This window comes from Daphnia magna, linkage group LG8 (assembly GCF_020631705.1).
Source record: "Daphnia magna isolate NIES linkage group LG8, ASM2063170v1.1, whole genome shotgun sequence".
Lineage (NCBI taxonomy): Eukaryota > Metazoa > Arthropoda > Branchiopoda > Diplostraca > Daphniidae > Daphnia > Daphnia magna.
Genome location: NC_059189.1, coordinates 7,567,849 through 7,591,413, shown reverse-complemented (window position 1 = coordinate 7,591,413; position 23,565 = coordinate 7,567,849). Strand labels below are relative to the sequence as shown.

At 32.9% G+C, this 23,565-nt stretch overlaps 2 protein-coding genes across 3 annotated transcripts; both read right to left on the bottom strand.

The window, feature by feature from the left end:
• Positions 1 to 13,984: 13,984 nt before the first annotated feature.
• LOC123475208 lies at positions 13,985 to 15,739 on the bottom strand. Of its 2 annotated transcripts, none has more exons than XM_045177555.1 (2): positions 14,489 to 15,739; positions 13,985 to 14,300 (listed from the first exon to the last, which is right to left on the bottom strand). In XM_045177555.1, the coding sequence occupies exon 1, from the start codon at positions 15,662 to 15,664 to the stop codon at positions 14,501 to 14,503; it is 1,164 nt and encodes a 387-aa protein (XP_045033490.1). In that variant the 5' UTR covers positions 15,665 to 15,739; the 3' UTR covers positions 13,985 to 14,300; positions 14,489 to 14,500. The 2 variants fall into 2 exon arrangements, with proteins under 2 accessions (XP_045033490.1, XP_045033489.1); XM_045177554.1 differs by having other exon boundaries at positions 14,593 to 15,739.
• LOC123475380 lies at positions 15,672 to 18,534 on the bottom strand. The gene is made up of 3 exons (XM_045177988.1): positions 17,363 to 18,534; positions 15,743 to 15,908; positions 15,672 to 15,701 (listed from the first exon to the last, which is right to left on the bottom strand). The coding sequence occupies exons 1-3, from the start codon at positions 18,505 to 18,507 to the stop codon at positions 15,672 to 15,674; spliced, it is 1,341 nt and encodes a 446-aa protein (XP_045033923.1). The 5' UTR covers positions 18,508 to 18,534.
• Between the last annotated feature and the right edge of the window lie 5,031 nt (positions 18,535 to 23,565).

Sequence of the window (23,565 nt, the reverse complement as noted above, 5' to 3'; positions counted from 1 at the left end):
CATGTAGAACTATAAACTCATAACATAACAGTGTATTTACATTGAATACAAGTATATTTGATCCTGCTTACATATAGAAGTAAAAACTCATGATATAACAGTGTATTCACATTGAATACAAGTATATTTGATTCTGTTTACTTGTAGAAGTATAAACTCATAATATAACTGTGTATTCACATTGAATACAAGTATATTTGATCCTGTTTACATATAGAAGTAAAAACTCATGGTATAACAGTGTATTCACATTGAATACAAGTATATTTGATTCTGTTTACATGTAGAAGTATAAACACATAATATAACAGTGTATTCACATTGAATCCAAGTATATTTGATCCTGTTTACATATAGAAGTAAAAACTCATGATATAACAGTGTATTCACATTGAATATCAGTACATTTGATTCTGTTTACATGTAGAAGTATAAACTCATAATATAACAGTCTATTCAAATTGAATACAAGTATATTTGATCCTGTTTACTATAGAAGTAAACTCTCATGGTATAACAGTGTATTCACATTGAATACAAGTATATTTGATTCTGTTTACATTTAGAAGTATAAAATCATAATATAACAGTGTATTCACATTGAATACAAGTTTATTTGATCTTCTTTACATATAGAAGTAAAAACTCATGGTATAACAGTGTATTCACATTGAATACAGGGGTATTTGTTCCTGTTTATATGTAGAAGTTAAAACTCATGGTATCACAGTGTATTCACATTGAATACAGGTATATTTGATTCTGTTTACATATAGAAGTAAAAACTCATGGTATATCAGTCTATTCACATTGAATACAAGTATATGTGATTCTGTTTACATGTAGAAGTATAAACTCATAATATAACAGTGTATTCACATTGAATACAAGTATATTTGATTCTGTTTACATGTAGAAGTATAAACTTATAATATAACAGTGTTTTCACATTGAATACAAGTATATTTGATCCTGTTTACATATAGAAGTTAAAACTCATGGTATCACAGTGTATTCACATTAAATACAGGTATATTTGATCCTGTTTACATATAGAAGTAAAAACTCATGGTATAACAGTGTGTTCACATTGAATGCAAGTATGTTTGATCCTGTTTACATATAGAAGTAAAAACTCATGGTAAAACAGTGCATTCACATTGAATACAAGTATATTTGATATTGTTTACATGTAGAAATATAAACTGATAATATTACAGTGTATTCACATTGAATTCAAGTATATTTGATCCTGCTTACATATAGAAGTAAAAACTCATGTATAACAGTGCATTCACATTGAATACAAGTATATTTGATTATGGTTACTTGTAGAAGTATAAACTCATAAAATAACAGTGTATTCACATTGAATACAAGTATATTTGATCCTGTATACATATAGAAGTTAAAACTCATGGTATCATAGTGTATTCACATTGAATACAGGTATATTTGATCCTGTTTACATATAGAAGTAAAAACTCATGGTATAACAGTTTATTAACATTGAATACAAGTGTATTTGATTCTGTTTACATGTAGAAGTATAAACTCATAATATAACAGTGTATTCACATTGCATACAAGTATATTTGATTCTGTTTACATGTAGAAGTATAAACTCATAATATAACAGTGTATTCACATTGAATCCAAGTATATTTGATCCTGTTTACATAGAGAAGTAAAAACTCATGGTATAACAGTGTATTCACATAGAATACAAATATATTTGATTCTGTTTACATGTAGAACTATAAACACATAATATAACAGTGTATTCACATTGAATACAAGTATATTTGATCCTGCTTACATATAGAAGTATAAACTCATAATATAACAGTGTATTCACATTAAATACAAGTATTTTTGATCCTGTTTACATATAGAAGTAAAAACTCACGGTATGACAGTGTATTTACATTGAATAGAAGTATATTTGATTCTGTTTACATGTAGAAGTAAAAACTCATAATATTACAGTGTATTCACCTTGAATACAAGTATATTTGATCCTGTTTACATATAGAAGTTAAAACTCATGGTATAACAGTGTATTCACATTGAATACAATTATATTTGATCCTGTTTACATATAGAAGTTAAAACTCATGGTACCACAGTGTATTCACATTGAATACAAGTATATTTGATCCTGTTAACATATAGAAGTAAAAACTCATGGTATAACAGTGTATTCACATTGAATACAAGTATATTTGATCCTGTTTACATATAGAAGTAAAAACTCATGGTATAACAGTGTATTCACATTGAATACAAGTATATTTGATTCTGTTTACAAGTAGAAGTATAAACTCATACCATTACAGTGTATTCACATTGAATACAAGTATATTGATCCTGTTTACATATAGAAGTAAAAACTCATGGTATAACAGTGTATTCACATTGAATACAAGTATATTTGATTCTGTTTACATGTAGAAGTATAAACTCATAATATAACAGTGTATTCACATTGAATGCCAGTATATTTGATCTTGTTTACATATAGAAGAAAAAACTCATGGTATCACAGTGTATTCACATTGAATACAAGTATATTTGATCCTGTATACATATAGAAATTAAAACTCATGGTATCACAGTGTATTCACATTGAATACAGGTATATTTGATCCTGTTTACATGTAGAAGTAAAAACTCATGGTATAACAGTGTATTCACATTGAATACAAGTATGTTTGATCCTGTTTACATATAGAAGTATAAACTCATAATATTACAGTGTATTCACGTTGAATACAAGTATATTTGATTCTGTTTACATGTAGAAGTATAAACTCATAATATAACAGTGTATTCACATTGAATCCAAGTATATTTGATCCTGTTTACAAATAGAAGTAAAAACATATGGTATAACAGTGTATTCACATAGAATACAAATATATTTGATTCTGTTTACAAGTAGAAGTATAAACTCATACTATTACAGTGTATTCACATTGAATACAAGTATATTGATCCTGTTTACATATAGAAGTAAAAACTCATGGTATAACAGTGTATTCACATTGAATACAAGTATATTTGATTCTTTTTACATGTAGAAGTATAAACTCATAATATAACAGTGTATTACATTGAATACAAGTATATTTAATCCTGTTTACAAATAGAAGTAAAATCTCATGGTATAACAGTGTATTCACATAGAATACAAATATATTTGATTCTGTTTACATGTATAACTATAAACTCATAATATAACAGTGTATTTACATTGAATACAAGTATATTTGATTCTGTTTACATCTAGAAGTATAAACTCATAATATTACAGTGTATTCACCTTGAATACAAGTATATTTGATCCTGTTTACAAATAGAAGTAAAATCTCATGGTATAACAGTGTATTCACATTGAATAAAGGTATATTTGATCCTGTTTATATATAGAGAAGTAGAAAACTCATGGTATAACAGTGTATTCACATAGAATACAAATATATTTGATTCTGTTTACATGTTGAACTATAAACTCATAATATAACAGTGTATTCATATTGAATACAAGAATATTTGATCCTGCTTACATATAGAAGTAAAAACACATGGTATATCAGTGTATTCACATTGAATACAAGTATATTTGATTCTCTTTACTTGTAGAAGTATAAACTCATAATATAACTGATTATTCACATTGAATACAAGAAAATTTGATCCTGTTTACATATAGAAGTTAAAACTCATGGTATCACAGTGTATTCACATTGAATACAGGTATATTTGATCCTGTTTACATATAGAAGTAAAAACTCATGGTATAACAGTGTATTCACATTGAATATAATTATATTTGATTCTGTTTACATATAGAAGTAAAAACTCGTGGTATCACAGTGTATTCACATTGAATACAATTATATTTGATCCTGTTTACATATAGAAGTAAAAACTCATGGTATAACAGTGTATTCACATTGAATACAAGTATGTTTGATCCTGTTTACATATAGAAGTATAAACTCATAATATTACAGTGTATTCACATTGAATACAAGTATATTTGATCATGTTTACATATAGAAGTAAAAACTCATGGTATAACAGTGTATTCACATTGAATACAGGTATATTTGATCCTGTTTACATATTGAAGTAAAAACTCATGGTATAACAGTGTATTCACATTGAAAACAAGTGTATTTGATTCTGTTTACATGTAGAAAAATAAACTCATAATATAACAGTGTATTCACATTGAATACAAGTATATTTGATTCTGTTTACATGTAGAAGTACAAACTCATAATATAACAAAGTATTCACATTGAATACAAGTATATTTGATCCTGCTTACATATAGAAGTAAAAACTCATGGTATAACAGTGTATTTATATTGAATACAAGTATATTTGATCCTGTTTACATATAGAAGTCAAAACTCATGGTATAACAGTGTATTCACATTGAATACAAGTATATTTGATCCTGTTTACATATAGAAGTAAAAACTCATGGTATAACAGTCTATTCACATTGAATACAAGTATATTTGATTCTGTTTACATGTAGAAGTATAAACTCATAATATAACAGTGTATTCACATTGAATACATTTGTATTTGATTCTGTTTACATATAGAAGTATAAACTCATAATTTAACAGTGTATTCACATTGAATACAAGTATATTTGAATCGGTTTACATATAGAAGTATTAACTCATAATTTAACAGTGTATTCACATTGAATACCAGTATATTTGATCCTAATTACATATAGAAGTAAAAACTCATGGTATATCAGTGTATTCACATTGAATACAAGTATATTTGATTCTGTTTACTTGTAGAAGTATAAACTCATAATATAACTATGTATTTACATTGAATACAAGTATATTTGATCCTGTTTACATATAGAAGTAAAAACTCATGGTATCACAGTGTATTCACATTGAACACAAGTATATTTGATCCTGTATACATATAAAAGTAAAAAATCATGGTATAACAGTGTATTCACATTGAATACAAGTGTATTTTATTCTGTTTACATGTAGAAGTATAAACTCATAATTTAACAGTGTATTCACATGGAATACAAGTATATTTGAATCTGTTTACATGTAGAAGTATAAAATCATAATATAACAGTGTATTCACATTGAATACAAGTATATTTGATCCTGTTTACATATAGAAGTAAAAACTCATGGTATAACAGTGTATTCACATAGAATACAAATATATTTGATTCTGTTTACATGTAGAACTATAAACTCATAATATAATATTGTTTTCACATTGAATACAAGTATATTTGATCCTGCTTACATATAGAAGTAAAAACTCATGGTATCACAGTGTATTCACATTGAATACAAGTATATTTGATCCTGTTTACATATAGAAGTTAAAACTCATGGCATCACAGTGTATTCACATTGAATACAGGTATATTTGATTCTGTTTACATGTAGAAGTATAAACTCATAATATAACAGTGTATTCACATTGAATGCAAGTATATTTGATCCTGTTTACATATAGAAGTAAAAACTCATGGTATGACAGTGTATTTACATTGAATACAAGTATATTTGATTCTGTTTACATGTAGAAGTATAAATTCATAATATAACAGTGTATTCACATTGAATACAAATTTATTTGATCCTGTTTACATATAGAAGTAAAAACTCATGGTATAACAGTGTATTCACATTATATACAAGTATATTTGATCCTGTTTACATATAGAAGTAAAAACACATGGTATATCAGTGTATTCACATTGAATACAAGTATATTTGATTCTCTTTACTTGTAGAAGTATAAACTCATAATATAACTGATTATTCACATTGAATACAAGAAAATTTGATCCTGTTTACATATAGAAGTTAAAACTCATGGTATCACAGTGTATTCACATTGAATACAGGTATATTTGATCCTGTTTACATATAGAAGTAAAAACTCATGGTATCACAGTGTATTCACATTGAATATAATTATATTTGATTCTGTTTACATATAGAAGTAAAAACTCGTGGTATCACAGTGTATTCACATTGAATACAATTATATTTGATCCTGTTTACATATAGAAGTAAAAACTCATGGTATAACAGTGTATTCACATTGAATACAAGTATGTTTGATCCTGTTTACATATAGAAGTATAAACTCATAATATTACAGTGTATTCACATTGAATACAAGTATATTTGATCCTGTTTACATATAGAAGTAAAAACTCATGTCATAACAGTGTATTCACATTGAATACAAGTATATTTGATTCTGTTTACATGTAGAAGTATAAACTCATAATATTACAGTGTATTCACATTGAATACAAGTATATTTGATCCTGTTTACATATAGAAGTAAAAACTCATGGTATAACAGTGTATTCACATTGAATACAGGTATATTTGATCCTGTTTACATATTGAAGTAAAAACTCATGGTATAACAGTGTATTCACATTGAAAACAAGTGTATTTGATTCTGTTTACATGTAGAAAAATAAACTCATAATATAACAGTGTATTCACATTGAATACAAGTATATTTGATTCTGTTTACATGTAGAAGTATAAACTCATAATATAACAAAGTATTCACATTGAATACAAGTATATTTGATCCTGCTTACATATAGAAGTAAAAACTCATGGTATAACAGTGTATTTATATTGAATACAAGTATATTTGATCCTGTTTACATATAGAAGTCAAAACTCATGGTATAACAGTGTATTTATATTGAATACAAGTATATTTGATTCTGTTTACATATAGAAGTATAAACTCATAATTTAACAGTGTATTCACATTGAATACAAGTATATTTGAATCGGTTTACATATAGAAGTATAAACTCATAATATAACAGTGTATTCACATTGAATGCAAGTATATTTGATCCTGTTTACATATAGAAGTAAAAACTCATGGTATGACAGTGTATTCACATTGAATACAAGTATATTTGATTCTGTTTACATGTAGAAGTATAAATTCATAATATAACAGTGTATTCACATTGAATACAAATTTATTTGATCCTGTTTACATATAGAAGTAAAAACTCATGGTATAACAGTGTATTCACATTATATACAAGTATATTTGATCCTGTTTACATATAGAAGTAAAAACTCATGTTATAACAGTGTATTCATATTGAATACAAGTATATTTGATCCTGCTTACATATAGAAGTAAAAACACATGGTATATCAGTGTATTCACATTGAATACAAGTATATTTGATTCTCTTTACTTGTAGAAGTATAAACTCATAATATAACTGATTATTCACATTGAATACAAGAAAATTTGATCCTGTTTACATATAGAAATTAAAACTCATGGTATCACAGTGTATTCACATTGAATACAGGTATATTTGATCCTGTTTACATATAGAAGTAAAAACTCATGGTATGACAGTGTATTCACATTGAATATAATTATATTTGATTCTGTTTACATATAGAAGTAAAAACTCGTGGTATCACAGTGTATTCACATTGAATACAATTATATTTGATCCTGTTTACATATAGAAGTAAAAACTCATGGTATAACAGTGTATTCACATTGAATACAAGTATGTTTGATCCTGTTTACATATAGAAGTATAAACTCATAATATTACAGTGTATTCACATTGAATACAAGTATGTTTGATCCTGTTTACATATAGAAGTAAAAACTCATGTTATAACAGTGTATTCACATTGAATACAAGTATATTTGATTCTGTTTACATGTAGAAGTATAAACTCATAATATTACAGTGTATTCACATTGAATACAAGTATATTTGATCCTGTTTACATATAGAAGTAAAAACTCATGGTATAACAGTGTATTCACATTGAATACAGGTATATTTGATCCTGTTTACATATTGAAGTAAAAAATCATGGTATAACAGTGTATTCACATTGAAAACAAGTGTATTTGATTCTGTTTACATGTAGAAAAATAAACTCATAATATAACAGTGTATTCACATTGAATACAAGTATATTTAATTCTGTTTACATGTAGAAGTATAAACTCATAATATAACAAAGTATTCACATTGAATACAAGTATATTTGATCCTGCTTACATATAGAAGTAAAAACTCATGGTATAACAGTGTATTTATATTGAATACAAGTATATTTGATCCTGTTTACATATAGAAGTCAAAACTCATGGTATAACAGTGTATTCACATTGAATACAAGTATATTTGATCCTGTTTACATATTGAAGTAAAAACTCATGGTATAACAGTCTATTCACATTGAATACAAGTATATTTGATTCTGTTTACATGTAGAAGTATAAACTCATAATATAACAAAGTATTCACATTGAATACAAGTATATTTGATCCTGCTTACATATAGAAGTAAAAACTCATGGTATAACAGTGTATTTATATTGAATACAAGTATATTTGATCCTGTTTACATATAGAAGTCAAAACTCATGGTATAACAGTGTATTCACATTGAATACAAGTATATTTGATCCTGTTTACATATAGAAGTAAAAACTCATGGTATAACAGTCTATTCACATTGAATACAAGTATATTTGATTCTGTTTACATGTAGAAGTATAAACTCATAATATAACAGTGTATTCACATTGAATACATGTGTATTTGATTCTGTTTACATATAGAAGTATAAACTCATAATTTAACAGTGTATTCACATTGAATACAAGTTTATTTGAATCGGTTTACATATAGAAGTATAAACTCATAATATAACAGTGTATTCACATTGAATGCAAGTATATTTGATCCTGTTTACATATAGAAGTAAAAACTCATGGTATGACAGTGTATTCACATTGAATACAAGTATATTTGATTCTGTTTACATGTAGAAGTATAAATTCATAATATAACAGTGTATTCACATTGAATACAAATTTATTTGATCCTGTTTACATATAGAAGTAAAAACTCATGGTATAACAGTGTATTCACATTATATACAAGTATATTTGATCCTGTTTACATATAGAAGTAAAAACTCATGTTATAACAGTGTATTCATATTGAATACAAGTATATTTGATCCTGCTTACATATAGAAGTAAAAACACATGGTATATCAGTGTATTCACATTGAATACAAGTATATTTGATTCTCTTTACTTGTAGAAGTATAAACTCATAATATAACTGATTATTCACATTGAATACAAGAAAATTTGATCCTGTTTACATATAGAAATTAAAACTCATGGTATCACAGTGTATTCACATTGAATACAGGTATATTTGATCCTGTTTACATATAGAAGTAAAAACTCATGGTATCACAGTGTATTCATATTGAATATAATTATATTTGATTCTGTTTACATATAGAAGTAAAAACTCGTGGTATCACAGTGTATTCACATTGAATACAATTATATTTGATCCTGTTTACATATAGAAGTAAAAACTCATGGTATAACAGTGTATTCACATTGAATACAAGTATGTTTGATCCTGTTTACATATAGAAGTATAAACTCATAATATTACAGTGTATTCACATTGAATACAAGTATATTTGATCCTGTTTACATATAGAAGTAAAAACTCATGTTATAACAGTGTATTCACATTGAATACAAGTATATTTGATTCTGTTTACATGTAGAAGTATAAACTCATAATATTACAGTGTATTCACATTGAATACAAGTATATTTGATCCTGTTTACATATAGAAGTAAAAACTCATGGTATAACAGTGTATTCACATTGAATACAGGTATATTTGATCCTGTTTACATATTGAAGTAAAAAATCATGGTATAACAGTGTATTCACATTGAAAACAAGTGTATTTGATTCTGTTTACATGTAGAAAAATAAACTCATAATATAACAGTGTATTCACATTGAATACAAGTATATTTGATTCTGTTTACATGTAGAAGTATAAACTCATAATATAACAAAGTATTCACATTGAATACAAGTATATTTGATCCTGCTTACATATAGAAGTAAAAACTCATGGTATAACAGTGTATTTATATTGAATACAAGTATATTTGATCCTGTTTACATATAGAAGTCAAAACTCATGGTATAACAGTGTATTCACATTGAATACAAGTATATTTGATCCTGTTTACATATTGAAGTAAAAACTCATGGTATAACAGTCTATTCACATTGAATACAAGTATATTTGATTCTGTTTACATGTAGAAGTATAAACTCATAATATAACAGTGTATTCACATTGAATACATGTGTATTTGATTCTGTTTACATATAGAAGTATAAACTCATAATTTAACAGTATATTCACATTGAATACAAGTATATTTGAATCGGTTCACATATAGAAGTATAAACTCATAATTTAACAGTGTATTCACATTGAATACCAGTATATTTGATCCTAATTACATATAGAAGTAAAAACTCATGGTATATCAGTGTATTCACATTGAATACAAGTATATTTGATTCTGTTTACTTGTAGAAGTATAAACTCATAATATAACTGTGTATTTACATTGAATACAACTATATTTGATCCTGTTTACATATAGAAGTAAAAACTCATGGTATCACAGTGTATTCACATTGAACACAAGTATATTTGATCCTGTATACATATAAAAGTAAAAAATCATGGTATAACAGTGTATTCACATTGAATACAAGTGTATTTTATTCTGTTTACATGTAGAAGTATAAACTCATAATTTAACAGTGTATTCACATGGAATACAAATATATTTGAATCTGTTTACATGTAGAAGTATAAAATCATAATATAACAGTGTATTCACATTGAATACAAGTATATTTGATCCTGTTTACATATAGAAGTAAAAACTCATGGTATAACAGTGTATTCACAAAGAATACAAATATATTTGATTCTGTTTACATGTAGAACTATAAACTCATAATATAATATTGTTTTCACATTGAATACAAGTATATTTGATCCTGCTTACTTATAGAAGTAAAAAATCATGGTATCACAGTGTATTCACATTGAATACAAGTATATTTGATCCTGTTTACATATAGAAGCTAAAACTCATGGCATCACAGTGTATTCACATTGAATACAGGTATATTTGATTCTGTTTACATGTAGAAGTATAAACTCATAATATAACAGTGTATTCACATTGAATGCAAGTATATTTGATCCTGTTTACATATAGAAGTAAAACTTCATGGTATAACAGTGTATTCACATTGAATACAAGGGTATTTGATCCTGTTTACATATAGAAGTTAAAACTCATGGTATTACAGTGTATTCACATTGAATACAGGTATATTTGATTCTGTTTACATGTAGAAGTATAAACTCATAATATAACAGTGTATTCACATTGAATACAAGTATATTTGATTCTGTTTACATGTAGAAGTATAAACTCATAATATAACAGTGTATTTACATTGAATGCAAGTATATTTGATCCTGTTTACATATAGAAGTAAAAACTCATGGTATCACAGTGTATTCACATTGAATACAAGTATATTTGATCCTGTTTACATATAGAAATAAAAAACTCATGGTATCACAGTGAATTCACATTGAATACAATTATATTTGATCCTGTTTACATATAGAAGTAAAAACTCATGGTATAACAGTGTATTCACATTGAATACAAGTATATTTGATTCTGTTTACATGTAGAAGTATAAATTCATAATATTAGAGTGTATTCACATTGAATACAAGTATATTTGATCCTGTTTACATATAGAAGTAAAAACTCATGGTATAACAGTGTATTCACATTGAATACAAGTATGTTTGATCCTGTTTACATGCAGAAGTAAAAACTCATAATATAACAGTGTATTCACATTGAATACAAGTATATTTGATCCTGTTTACATATAGAAGTAAAAACTCATGGTATAACAGTGTATTCACAAAGAATACTAGTATATTTGATTCTGTTTGCATGTAGAAGTATAAACTCATAATATAACAGTGTATTCACATTGAATACAAGTTTATTTGATCCTGTTTACATATAGAAGTAAAACTTCATGGTATAACAGTGTATTCACATTGAATACAAGGGTATTTGATCCTGTTTACATATAGAAGTTAAAACTCATGGTATTACAGTGTATTCACATTGAATACAGGTATATTTGATTCTGTTTACGTATAGAAGTAAAAACTCATGGTATATCAGTCTAATCACATTGAATACAAGTATATTCGATTCTGTTTACATGTAGAAGTATAAACTCATAATATAACAGTGTATTAACATTGAATACAAGTATATTTGATTCTGTTTACATGTAGAAGGATAAACTCATAATATAACAGTGTATTCACATTGAATGCAAGTATATTTGATCCTGTTTACATATAGAAGTAAATACTCATGGTATCACAGTGTATTCACATTGAATACAAGTATATTTGATCCTGTTTACATATAGAAGTTAAAACTCATGGTATATCAGTCTATTAACATTGAATACAATTATATTTGATTCTGTTTACATGTATAAGTAAAAACTCATAATATAACAGTGTATTCACATTGAATACAAGTATATTTGATTCTGTTTACATGTAGAAGTATAATCTCATAACATAACTGTGTATTCACATTGAATGCAAGTATATTTGATCCTGTTTACATATAGAATGAAAAACTCATGGTATCACAGTGTATTCACATTGAATACAAGTATATTTGATCCTGTTTACATATAGAAGTAAAAACTCATGGTATCACAGTGAATTCACATTGAATACAATTATATTTGATCCTGTTTACATATAGAAGTAAAAACTCATGGTATAACAGTGTATTCACATTGAATACAAGTATGTTTGATCCTGTTTACATGTAGAAGTATAATCTCATAATATTACAGTGTATTCACATTGAATACAAGTATATTTGATCCTGTTTACATATAGAAGTAAAAACTCATGGTATAACAGTGTATTCACATTGAATACAAGTATGTTTGATCCTGTTTACATATAGAAGTAAAAACTCATGGTATAACAGTGTATTCACATTAAATACAAGTATATTTGATTCTGTTTACATGTAGAAGTATAAACTCATAATATTACAGTGTATTCACATTGAATACAAGTATATTTGATCCTGTTTACATATAGAAGTAAAAACTCATGGTATAACAGTGTATTCACATTGAATACAAGTATGTTTGATCCTGTTTACATATAGAAGTAAAAACTCATGGTATCACAGTGAATTCACATTGAATACAATTATATTTGATCCTGTTTACATATAGAAGTAAAAACTCATGGTATAACAGTGTATTCACATTGAATACAAGTATGTTTGATCCTGTTTACATGTAGAAGTATAAACTCATAATATTACAGTGTATTCACATTGAATACAAGTATATTTGATCCTGTTTACATATAGAAGTAAAAACTCATGGTATAACAGTGTATTCACATTGCATACAAGTATGTTTGATCCTGTTTACATATAGAAGTAAAAAACTCATGGTATAACAGTGTATTCACATTAAATACAAGTATATTTGATTCTGTTTACATGTAGAAGTATAAACTCATAATATTACAGTGTATTCACATTGAATACAAGTATATTTGATCCTGTTTACATATAGAAGTAAAAACTCATGGTATAACAGTGTATTCACATTGAATACAAGTATGTTTGATCCTGTTTACATGTAGAAGTATAAACTTATAATATAACAGTGTATTCACATTGAATACAAGTATATTTGATTCTGTTTACATGTAGAGGTATAATCTCATAACATAACTGTGGATTCACATTGAATGCAAGTATATTTGATCCTGTTTACATATAGAAGTAAAAACTCATGGTATCACAGTGTATTCACATTGAATACAAGTATATTTGATCCTGTTTACATATAGAAGTAAAATCTCATGGTATCACAGCGAATTCACATTGAATACAATTAGCTAATTGCTCGATGTCGCTAACTAGCGACAGAAGGGCAATTGTGATTGCCGATCAAGTGGCGAGACCTGGATCCATATAGGTGTTGACCTTGTGTTATACAGCTGATTTTTCAAAGCAGAAACAAATGACAGTCACCTCAGGCCCTCAGGAACTACGCCCCTTCAGACCAATGAGGATTTCAAATAAACAGATAACCATAACAAAAAATTGCTTAATCTTCTGCCGGGATTCCGCCAACAACAAAAAATGGGAAAGTTTCGGAACATCATTACTTCGATTGACTTCCGCTGGCTCCATTGCTTCCTTTCCTGTAACTGGCATGTTTAAAAGGAAAGAAATTAGAACCGGGTTGGCGGGTGGGAATTAATCATATGGATCCAGGTCTCGCCACTTGATCGGCAATCACAATTGCCCTTCTGTCGCTAGTTAGCGACATCGAGCAATTAGCTAATTGCCTACAAGTGGCTCGACCTGGATCCATATAGGTGACTTTAAAGCATACTGAAATGATGGTCTAACGACCCATGTGCAATGCGCTTGCTACCGATGCACCCGCAGTCGGGCCACGGTAAAAACGGGTAAATGTGGATTCCGACTTCCAACAACCTGCTGACAAGATAGCGTCCGTTGGTACACCTCGATTTGCCGCGTTGGAAGCCGAAGCTCCACGCGTAGAGTGGGCCGAGTAAATGGTCGTGTCTACTCCTGCCTCCGCCAAGATTGACTTGATCCAACGTGCCACCGTTGAACCGCTCACTGAACTTCGAGGCGGGCGGAGACCCAGCAGTAGCAATCTAGCTTTTGCCCTTACACGGAACTGCTCCGAGACGGAAATATACTGTTTCAAAGTCTCCACCGGGCATGCTAAGGAAACGGGGTGCAATTTTTTCAGGGTGATCACTTGGAGAGGGGACGCCCGTTGAGATTTCCTAGGCGCCGACAGGGAAAACTTGGCTTGTTCGTCGTCAATCACAATGGAATCTTTGACGATGTTGGCCAGTTCCGAGACCCTGTATAGCGATGAGAGTGCCAACAAAACTGCCAACTTAGACGATAAGGCGGCCAACGAAAGTCCATCATTAGGGCCCAAGGAGATAATATAATTTATTACTAAGTTTACATCCCAAAAGCCTGCATACTTTGGGGCCGGCGGCATCTTGTTGTAGGCCCCTTTCATTAATTTTACCACGAGAGGGTGTTTACCGATGTCGACGCCGTCGATCTTACCCAAGGTAGAGGAAAGCATAGAGCGGGCGACGTTAACTGTCCTATATGCCTTTCCCTCGCCCACCAGCCACGATAAAAATTCAAGTACCTTCTCTAAAGGTGGAGACATGGGATCCGCTCCCTGCCGAACACACCAACTGTGCCAACCGTTCCAAGCGGATTGGTAAGCAGCTGATGTGGAGTTGCGCACTCCACCCAGGAGAAGGTTGACCACTTGGTCCGAAAAGCCGCCGCTTTCCATTTGATTCCTGACAACCGCCAGGCGATTAGTAGGATCGATTGCGCCAGTGGGTGCTGTTGGCCCGTCGGGCCCAACAAAAGCTCCCTCCTCGGAAGAATCAACGCTGGCTCGCACGTCAGCTCCAGCAGCGACGGGAACCAAGGCTGGGCCGGCCAATACGGGGTCACGAGCGTCAGCTCCGCCTGCTCCCTCCATATCTTGGTCAGACATTTCTGAATCAGACAAAATGGCGGGAATGCGTATGCGTCTATATCCTTCCAGCCGATGCTGAAGGCGTCTACTGCTAACGCGCCCGAATGAGAGCCCCAGCTCACGAATCGGTCCATCTGCCTGTTCCATAACGAGGCAAATAGGTCCACCTGTAGGCTCCAACGAGCTCTTAGGTGACTGAATACGGCTGGATTCAGCATCCAGTCGCTTGAGTCCGGCGGGGCCCTTGACAGGCGATCTGCAACTATATTTTGGGCACCGGGAAGGTAAACGGCATTAATATTGATCGACCGCGATTCACACCACGCTACGATCTCCGCGCTAATCCGGCACAGGCCTTCCGATCTGGATCCGCCTGACTTGTTCACATAGTGAACCGCCGTGATGTTATCCAACATCAACCGCACTGCAACCCGAGAGGCCTGGCTAGTAAATGATTTCAATGCGTATAAGGCTGCAAGCAGCTCCAACTCATTGATATGGCGAGACCGGTCCCGGCCCGTCCATGGCCCTTTTGCCGACGCGTCGTTTAAGGTCGCGCCCCACCCTGAGAGGGAGGCGTCGGAAAAAATGATGAGGTCCGGCTCTTGAGTCGAAAGCGGCCTACCATTGGCCGTCTCAACATTGGATGCCCACCAGTCGAGATCCAAATTAGATTCCCTGTCCAGAGAAATTAGGGTTGACAGAACCCCGCCGGCCTGGGCCGATTCTCTCAAGAACTGCCGTTGGATGCACCGGTAATGGCCCTGTGCAAAGGGAATTGCTTGAATCGCCCAGGCCAGATTACCCAGAATTTTAGACACTTCTCTTAGAGAAACCGTTTTCGAGACCCGAGCCTTGCGACAAATTTCAATAATCTGTTGGGTCTTGCGGGGCAAAAGGGAGAGCGATAAGGATGTCGAATTTACAATAAGACCCAAAAACTCTCTCTCTTGAGCGGCCACGCCCAACGACTTTTCCCAGTTGATTAAAAACCCGCATTTGATCAACAAATCTACCGCAAACTTAAAATCACGCTCTGCCCCTTCTTTGGACTGGTTCAAAATGAGAAAATCGTCCAAATAGACCACTATTCTTATCCCCCTTTTCCTTAGGAAGGCCACCAAAGGTTTAAGAATTTTAGTGAAGGTCCAGGGGGCGGATGCGAGCCCAAAACAGAGGGAAGAGAACTGAAAAAGGGACCCTTCCCATAAAAATTGCAGGAATTTTTTATGTTCCGGGTGAATGGGAATGGTGAGGTATGCATCTTGTAAGTCGATTTTTGTAAAAAAGTCGCCCTTCCTCACCATTCCCTTCATTACATTGACGCCCTCCATTTTGAAATGAATATGCTCGACAAATCTATTTAAACCCTTTAAATTTATAATCGGCCTAAACCCTCCGGAACTCTTGGGGATAACAAATATGCCACTCACGAAACATAAATCCCCTAGTGGAACCTGTTCAATAGCCCCTTTAGCTAGAAGCGATGCGACTTCAGTGTTACCGATTTCCTTCATCTCGGCATTAAAGTGCATGTTGCCACCCGGCCGATTCTGGTACGGCACCTCTAAAAATGGGATTTTTGCCCCCAAGGACACGGTTTCCAACACCCATCCGTCACACGTTAGCGACGACCAAAAGGAGGAAAACCGGCGGACTCTGCCACCGACCGTCGGAGGGGACATAGCAACAGGAGATAAAGGAGGTGAAACTAACCTCGATCCGCGATTGAATGAAGATCCGGGTCTGGTGCCGCGTTTGTTGAAGTTACCATGGAGGGTGAAGCCGGATCCAGTTCTGCCACTTTTCGCCCCACGCGAGCTGCCGCTGGGTCTGCTGTGGCGGCTAGAAGAGGATGTAGATGGCCGTCCCCCGGGCTGGCCCAGCGACTTCAATTTCTGGTCATCGGATGCGTCTCTGACCATGCTGCGGAGAAAGGTGCGGCCGAAGAGCAGGCCGCAATCCCTTGCCTTGAACCGGCCCGGTTCCGACAATAAGGCCTCGAAACGGGGGTCCGTCTGGTGTAGCACGTTCTCCCTTCTCTGCATCGTTATGCTGTGAAAGGCGGGGCCCCACAGCTGAAGCGCCGACTCTGCCGCGCTGATCAGGACTGGATCATTAGAGGCCGATGCACTGCCCCAAAGATACAGCATAGGCTTGGCGATGTCCAATATTTTAAATTGAGAGGCCACTAGGGCCTTTTCCTTAGCCTCCGCCTTGCTCTCCTCTCCTCCTCTTACTTCCTTGAGCCTCCGTGCCATGGAGGGGTCCAGCACTGGGACTTTAAACTCAAAAGAACGCTTCTCGAACGAGGGATGAAAATTTTCCCTAAGCTGTTTGGCCTCCGTCGGTTTCTGGGCAGAGGTCATCCAAGACCTGAGTTCTTTCGAACGGGCCTTGTCGAGACGGAAACTTTTGGGCAGAAGTGGTTCCTGATCGAGGGGTGGTGGGATGGCATCGGCGATAATTAACTCACCATCATCTTGAATGGCTGTCGGAGGGAGGTCGGTATGAATACTGATTTGGTCCGTCGGTCTGGCTTGCTCGGTTGAACGGGTGCTATTGCGGCTCGACGATCGGCTACGGTTACGGTAGCGGCTGAGGCTGCGAGAGCCACTGCGGTTGCGGTTGTAGCTGCGTGAGCGACTACGAGAGCGGCTGATAGTCTCCCTTCGACCGCGGATCCTGCCTCTACGGTCCCAGTCTCGATCTGCGCCCCTCCTCTCTTTCTCTCCGGTCCGACGGCTATGGTCGCGTAGACGATTGCGATAGTCCTGATTTCTCGAGACGGAATCTGAACTCGAGCTGGGAGAAGAGATTGACGAACTTGACGAACTTGACGAACTAGACGAAGAAGACATGTTCTCTCTTTGAAAGCTGAAAAAGGTCTGAAGGGGCGTAGTTCCTGAGGGCCTGAGGTGACTGTCATTTGTTTCTGCTTTGAAAAATCAGCTGTATTACACAAGGTCAACACCTATATGGATCCAGGTCGAGCCACTTGTAGGCAATTATATTTGATCCTGTTTACATATAGAAGTAAAAACTCATGGTATAACAGTGTATTCGCATTGAATACAAGTATGTTTGATCCTGTTTACATATAGAAGTAAAAACTCATGGTATAACAGTATATTCACATTGAATACAAGTATATTTGATTCGGTTTACATGTAGAAGTAAAAACTCATAATATAACAGTATATTCACATTGAATACAAGTATATTTGATCCTGTTTACATATAGAAGTAAAAACTCATGGTATAACAGTGTATTCACAAAGAATACAAATATATTTGATTCTGTTTACATGTAGAACTATAAACTCATAATATAACAGTGTATTCACATTGAATACAAGTATATTTGATCCTGCTTACATATAGAAGTATAAACTCATAATATAACAGTGTATTCACATTGAATACAAGTATTTTTGATCCTGTTTACATATAGAAGTAAAAACTCATGGTATAACAGTGTACTCACATTGAATACAAACATATTTGATTCTGTTTACATATACAACTATAAACTCATAATATAACAAAGTATTCACATTGAATACAAGTATATTTGATCCTGCTTACATATAGAAGTAAAAACCCATGGTATAACAGTATATTCACATTGAATACAAGTATATTTGATCCTGTTTACATATAGAAGTAAAAACTCATGGTATAACAGTGTATTCACATTGAATACAAGTATATTTGATCCTGTTTACATATAGAAGTAAAAACTCATGGTATAACAGTCTATTCACATTGAATACAAGTATATTTGATTCTGTTTACATGTACAAGTATAAACTCATAATATAACAGTGTATTCACATTGAATACAAGATTATTTGATCCTGTTTACATATAGAAGTAAAACTTCATGGTATCACAGTATATTCACATTGAATACAAGGGTATTTGATCCTGTTTACATATAGAAGTAAAAACTCATGGTATCACAGTGTATTCACATTGAATACAAGTATATTTGATCCTGTATACATATAGAATTTAAAACTTATGGTATCACAGTGTATTCACATTGAATACAGGTATATTTGATCAGGTTTACATATAGAAGTAAAAACTCATGGTATAACAGTGTATTCACATTGAATACAAGTGTATTTGATTCTGTTTACATGTAGAAGTATAAACTCATAATTTAACAGTGTATTCACATTGAATACAATTATATTTGATCCTGTTTACATATAGAAGTAAAAACTCATGGTATAACAGTGTATTCACATAGAATACAAATATATTTGATTCTGTTTACATGTAGAACTATAAACTCGTAATATAACAGTGTATTCACATTGAATACAAGTATATTTGATGCTGCTTACATATAGAAGTAAAAACTCATGGTATCACAGTGTATTCACATTGAATACAAGTATATTTGATCCTGTTTACATATAGAAGTAAATACTCATGGTATCACAGTGTATTCACATTGAATACAGGTATATTTAATCCTGTTTACATACAGAAGTAAAAACTCATAATATAACAGTGTATTCACATTGAATACAAGTATATTTGATCCTGTTTACATATAGAAGTAAAAACTCATGGTATAACAGTGTATTCACATTGAATATCAGTATATTTTATTCTGTGTACATGTAGAAGTATAAACTCATAATATAACAGTCTATTCACATTGAATACAAGTATATTTGATCCTGTTTACATATAGAAGTAAAATCTCATTGTATAACAGTGTATTCACATTGAATACAAGTATATTTGATTCTGTTTACATGTAGAAGTATAAACTCATAATATGACAGTGTATTCACATTGAATACAAGTTTATTTGATCCTGTTTACATATAGAAGTAAAAACTCATGGTATAACAGTGTATTCACATTGAATACAAGGGTATTTGATCCTGTTTACATATGGAAGTTAAAACTCATGGTATCACAGTGTATTTACATTGAATACAGGTATATTTGATTCTGTTTACATATAGAAGTAAAAACTCATGGTATATCAGTCTATTCACATTGAATACAATTATATTTGATTCTGTTTACATGTAGAAGTATAAACTCATAATATAACAGTGTATTCACATTCAATACAAGTATATTTGCTTCTGTTTACATGTAGAAGTATAATCTCATAATATAACAGTGTATTCACATTGAATGCAAGTATATTTGATTCTGTTTACATATAGAAGTAAAAATTCATGGTATCACAGTGTATTCACAATGAATACAAGTATATTTGATCCTGTTTACATATAGAAGTAAAAACTCATGGTATCACAGTGTATTCACATTGAATACAATTATATTTGATCCTGTTTACATATAGAAGTTAAAACTCATGGTATCACAGTGTATTCACATTGAATACAAGTATATTTGATGCTGTTTACATATAGAAGTAAAAACTCATGGTATAACAGTGTATTCACTTTCATAACAGCATCAACATTTTCTCTTCTCTTCGACCATTTTTGATCAGATGGCACTATCTCTTTATGTGATTGAGTTTCAAAATAAGTGTTTTCGATGTGTGCTTCTTCCTGAATTTTTTCAACTCGCAATCTTAGTATGCCCAGAGGTTCTAGAATGAAATAATTTTTGTGTACGAAGGAAACATAAGCTTAGCATTAATCCACTTACCTCTTGCTTCCTTAGATTTTTTTATTCCATGTTCTTCATTATTACAATCTACATAGTTGGTATTTTCAAGATCTGAAATACAGTACAGTGAGTTTCAAGTTGCTTTTTTAAATACTTTTGTACCTTGGTTTTGGTTCGTGTTTTTTTTTCACTTTCTTTTGCTTTGGTTTACTGGGCAATTTTCTTGAACAACCTGGTTGGGGGAACAATCTGTCCTTTTTAAACAGACCATATCCTTTGGCACTAACAAATAATATATCACTAAGAAATAAGACCCATGAAACACCAAACACATTTGTTTTGACATATCCTTATTTCACTCCACTGACCATTCGGCGGCGACACTCGTCAGATAGGGCAAAACTTGGCACGTGATCCCACCGAAGGGTCGGAGTCCACCACGGAGACCATGTTGTTTCAGAGGCCGTTGCCTTTTGCACCCCTCCAACAATCACCACTGCATTTTTGTTCCCAAGAGCTCCACTGATTGCGTTCCAACATTTTTAAGAGACCGTTGCCTTTTGCACCCCTCAAACAAACACATAATCTTTGTTTTCTTAACATCTCCATTAACTGCATTCCAACACATTTCAGAGATCATTGCCTTTTGCACCCCTCAAACAATCACCACTGCAATTTTGTTCCCAACAGCTCCACTGTCTGCGTTCCAACACTTTTAAGAGACCGTTCCCTTTTGCACCCCTCAAACAACAACATAACCTTTGTTTTCTTAACATCTCCATTGACTGCATTCCAACAAATTTCAGAGACCGTTCCCTTTTGCAGTACTCAAACCACAGCTATTGGATACTGTTTTCAACAGCTCCCCTGACAGCGTTCCAAAACTTTTAAGAGACCGTTCCCTTTTGCACCCCTCAAAGAACCACTATTGCTTAGTGTTCCCAACAGCTCCCCTGACTGCGTTCCAATACTTTTAAGAGACCGGTCCCTTTTGTAGCCCTGAAACAACCACCACTGCATTATGTTCTCAACAGCTCCACTGACTGCGTTCCAACAGTTTTAAGAGACCGTTCCCTTTTTCAGCCCTAAAACAACCACTATTGCACACTATTCTCAACAGCTCCATATTGCGTTCCAACACTTTTAAGAGACCGTTTCCTTTTGCAGCCCTCAAACAACCACCATTGCCTAGTGTAACGAAGGCCTACACATATATTTACTCAACATGCCCACATTTTATGATCTTATGTTACTCCCTTTTTCACTTATGATATCCACCTTTTTCCTTATAATAACGTTTACAATTCGTATCGTATTTCCTGTTTACTTCCTTGAAACGTTGTTTGTCAATCCGGAGATGAAGTCATCAACGCTTTTAGCTGACCTCGATGAACACCGGCAACTGATGCGCATATCGCACAATAAATAAACAATCAATTGATTGGTTGCTTACACGTCATAATCAATCAATTAATAAAACATCTCTTGATTGGTTGCTCGTGCCGAGTTGCGACAGGCCATCAGCGTCTGTGACCACTCCCGAAATGCGAGGTTTCGTGATGAACCCACATTTCCGACAAACAGAGTCGTTCGGCAACTTCCACAACGTTTAGACGCGGAAACTCTGTCGGTGCAAATTCTTGAATTTGCTAGAGTCTTCTCACAGTTCTGAAACGTTTAGTAGTCGAATTGTTGAGTGTTAATTCTGTGCGTTTATTCGTGCACTTGTCTCTTTCCCTACTCTTAAACTTTGTCTCGTACTTTTCTCCCTTTTGAACTGTCTGTTTTCCCCGTGTCCCGCTCTCGCTACCACAAGCCACTTCATATCGTTTTACCAACGTGCGCTCCCGTAACGCACGCGCTACATCGGTAAGCTTCCAAATTGCCCTTATTCTGTTGGTCATTATGGTTTGGCTCGTTATTCCCTTTCTTGTCATATTGTATGTCCTGTCCCGTGTAATTCTTAAGGCCTTAGTCAAGTAAAATACACGTCTATCATTGTGGGTAATTCGCCTCCGAGTTCACTTAAATTCCTATTCCAAACAACATTTAATTCTTCGTAGTACTCAACCCCCAAAGGGATGTATTACATAATGGTGGCAGCGCTTTTTGAACTCAACCACAATGAATGATGATGTTATTACTGGCGGGTCTAGAATTCCACGAACTCCCATACAACCCAGTGTGCCCCAAATTAATGTTCCCCTACCCAGTGAGCCAACTGTTGCTAGATCACTTAATTTCGATAAGTTGCATGTTGAACCCCAAATTGCACCTGATACATGTCCAGCTTGTACCAC

Coding starts and splice junctions, on each gene's coding strand:
- LOC123475208 (XM_045177554.1), bottom strand. CDS start 15,664: ATGTCTGACCAAGATATGGAGGGAGCAGGCGGAGCTGACGCTCGTGAC. Junction 14,301..14,592: donor GGACGCTATCTTGTCAGCAG/GTTGTTGGAAGT, acceptor TAAACATGCCAG/TTACAGGAAAGGAAGCAATG.
- LOC123475380 (XM_045177988.1), bottom strand. CDS start 18,507: ATGTCTTCTTCGTCTAGTTCGTCAAGTTCGTCAAGTTCGTCAATCTCT. Junction 15,909..17,362: donor TCATTCAATCGCGGATCGAG/GTTAGTTTCACC, acceptor CCCAAAATATAG/TTGCAGATCGCCTGTCAAGG. Junction 15,702..15,742: donor TGGGGCTCTCATTCGGGCGC/GTTAGCAGTAGA, acceptor GGAAGGATATAG/ACGCATACGCATTCCCGCCA.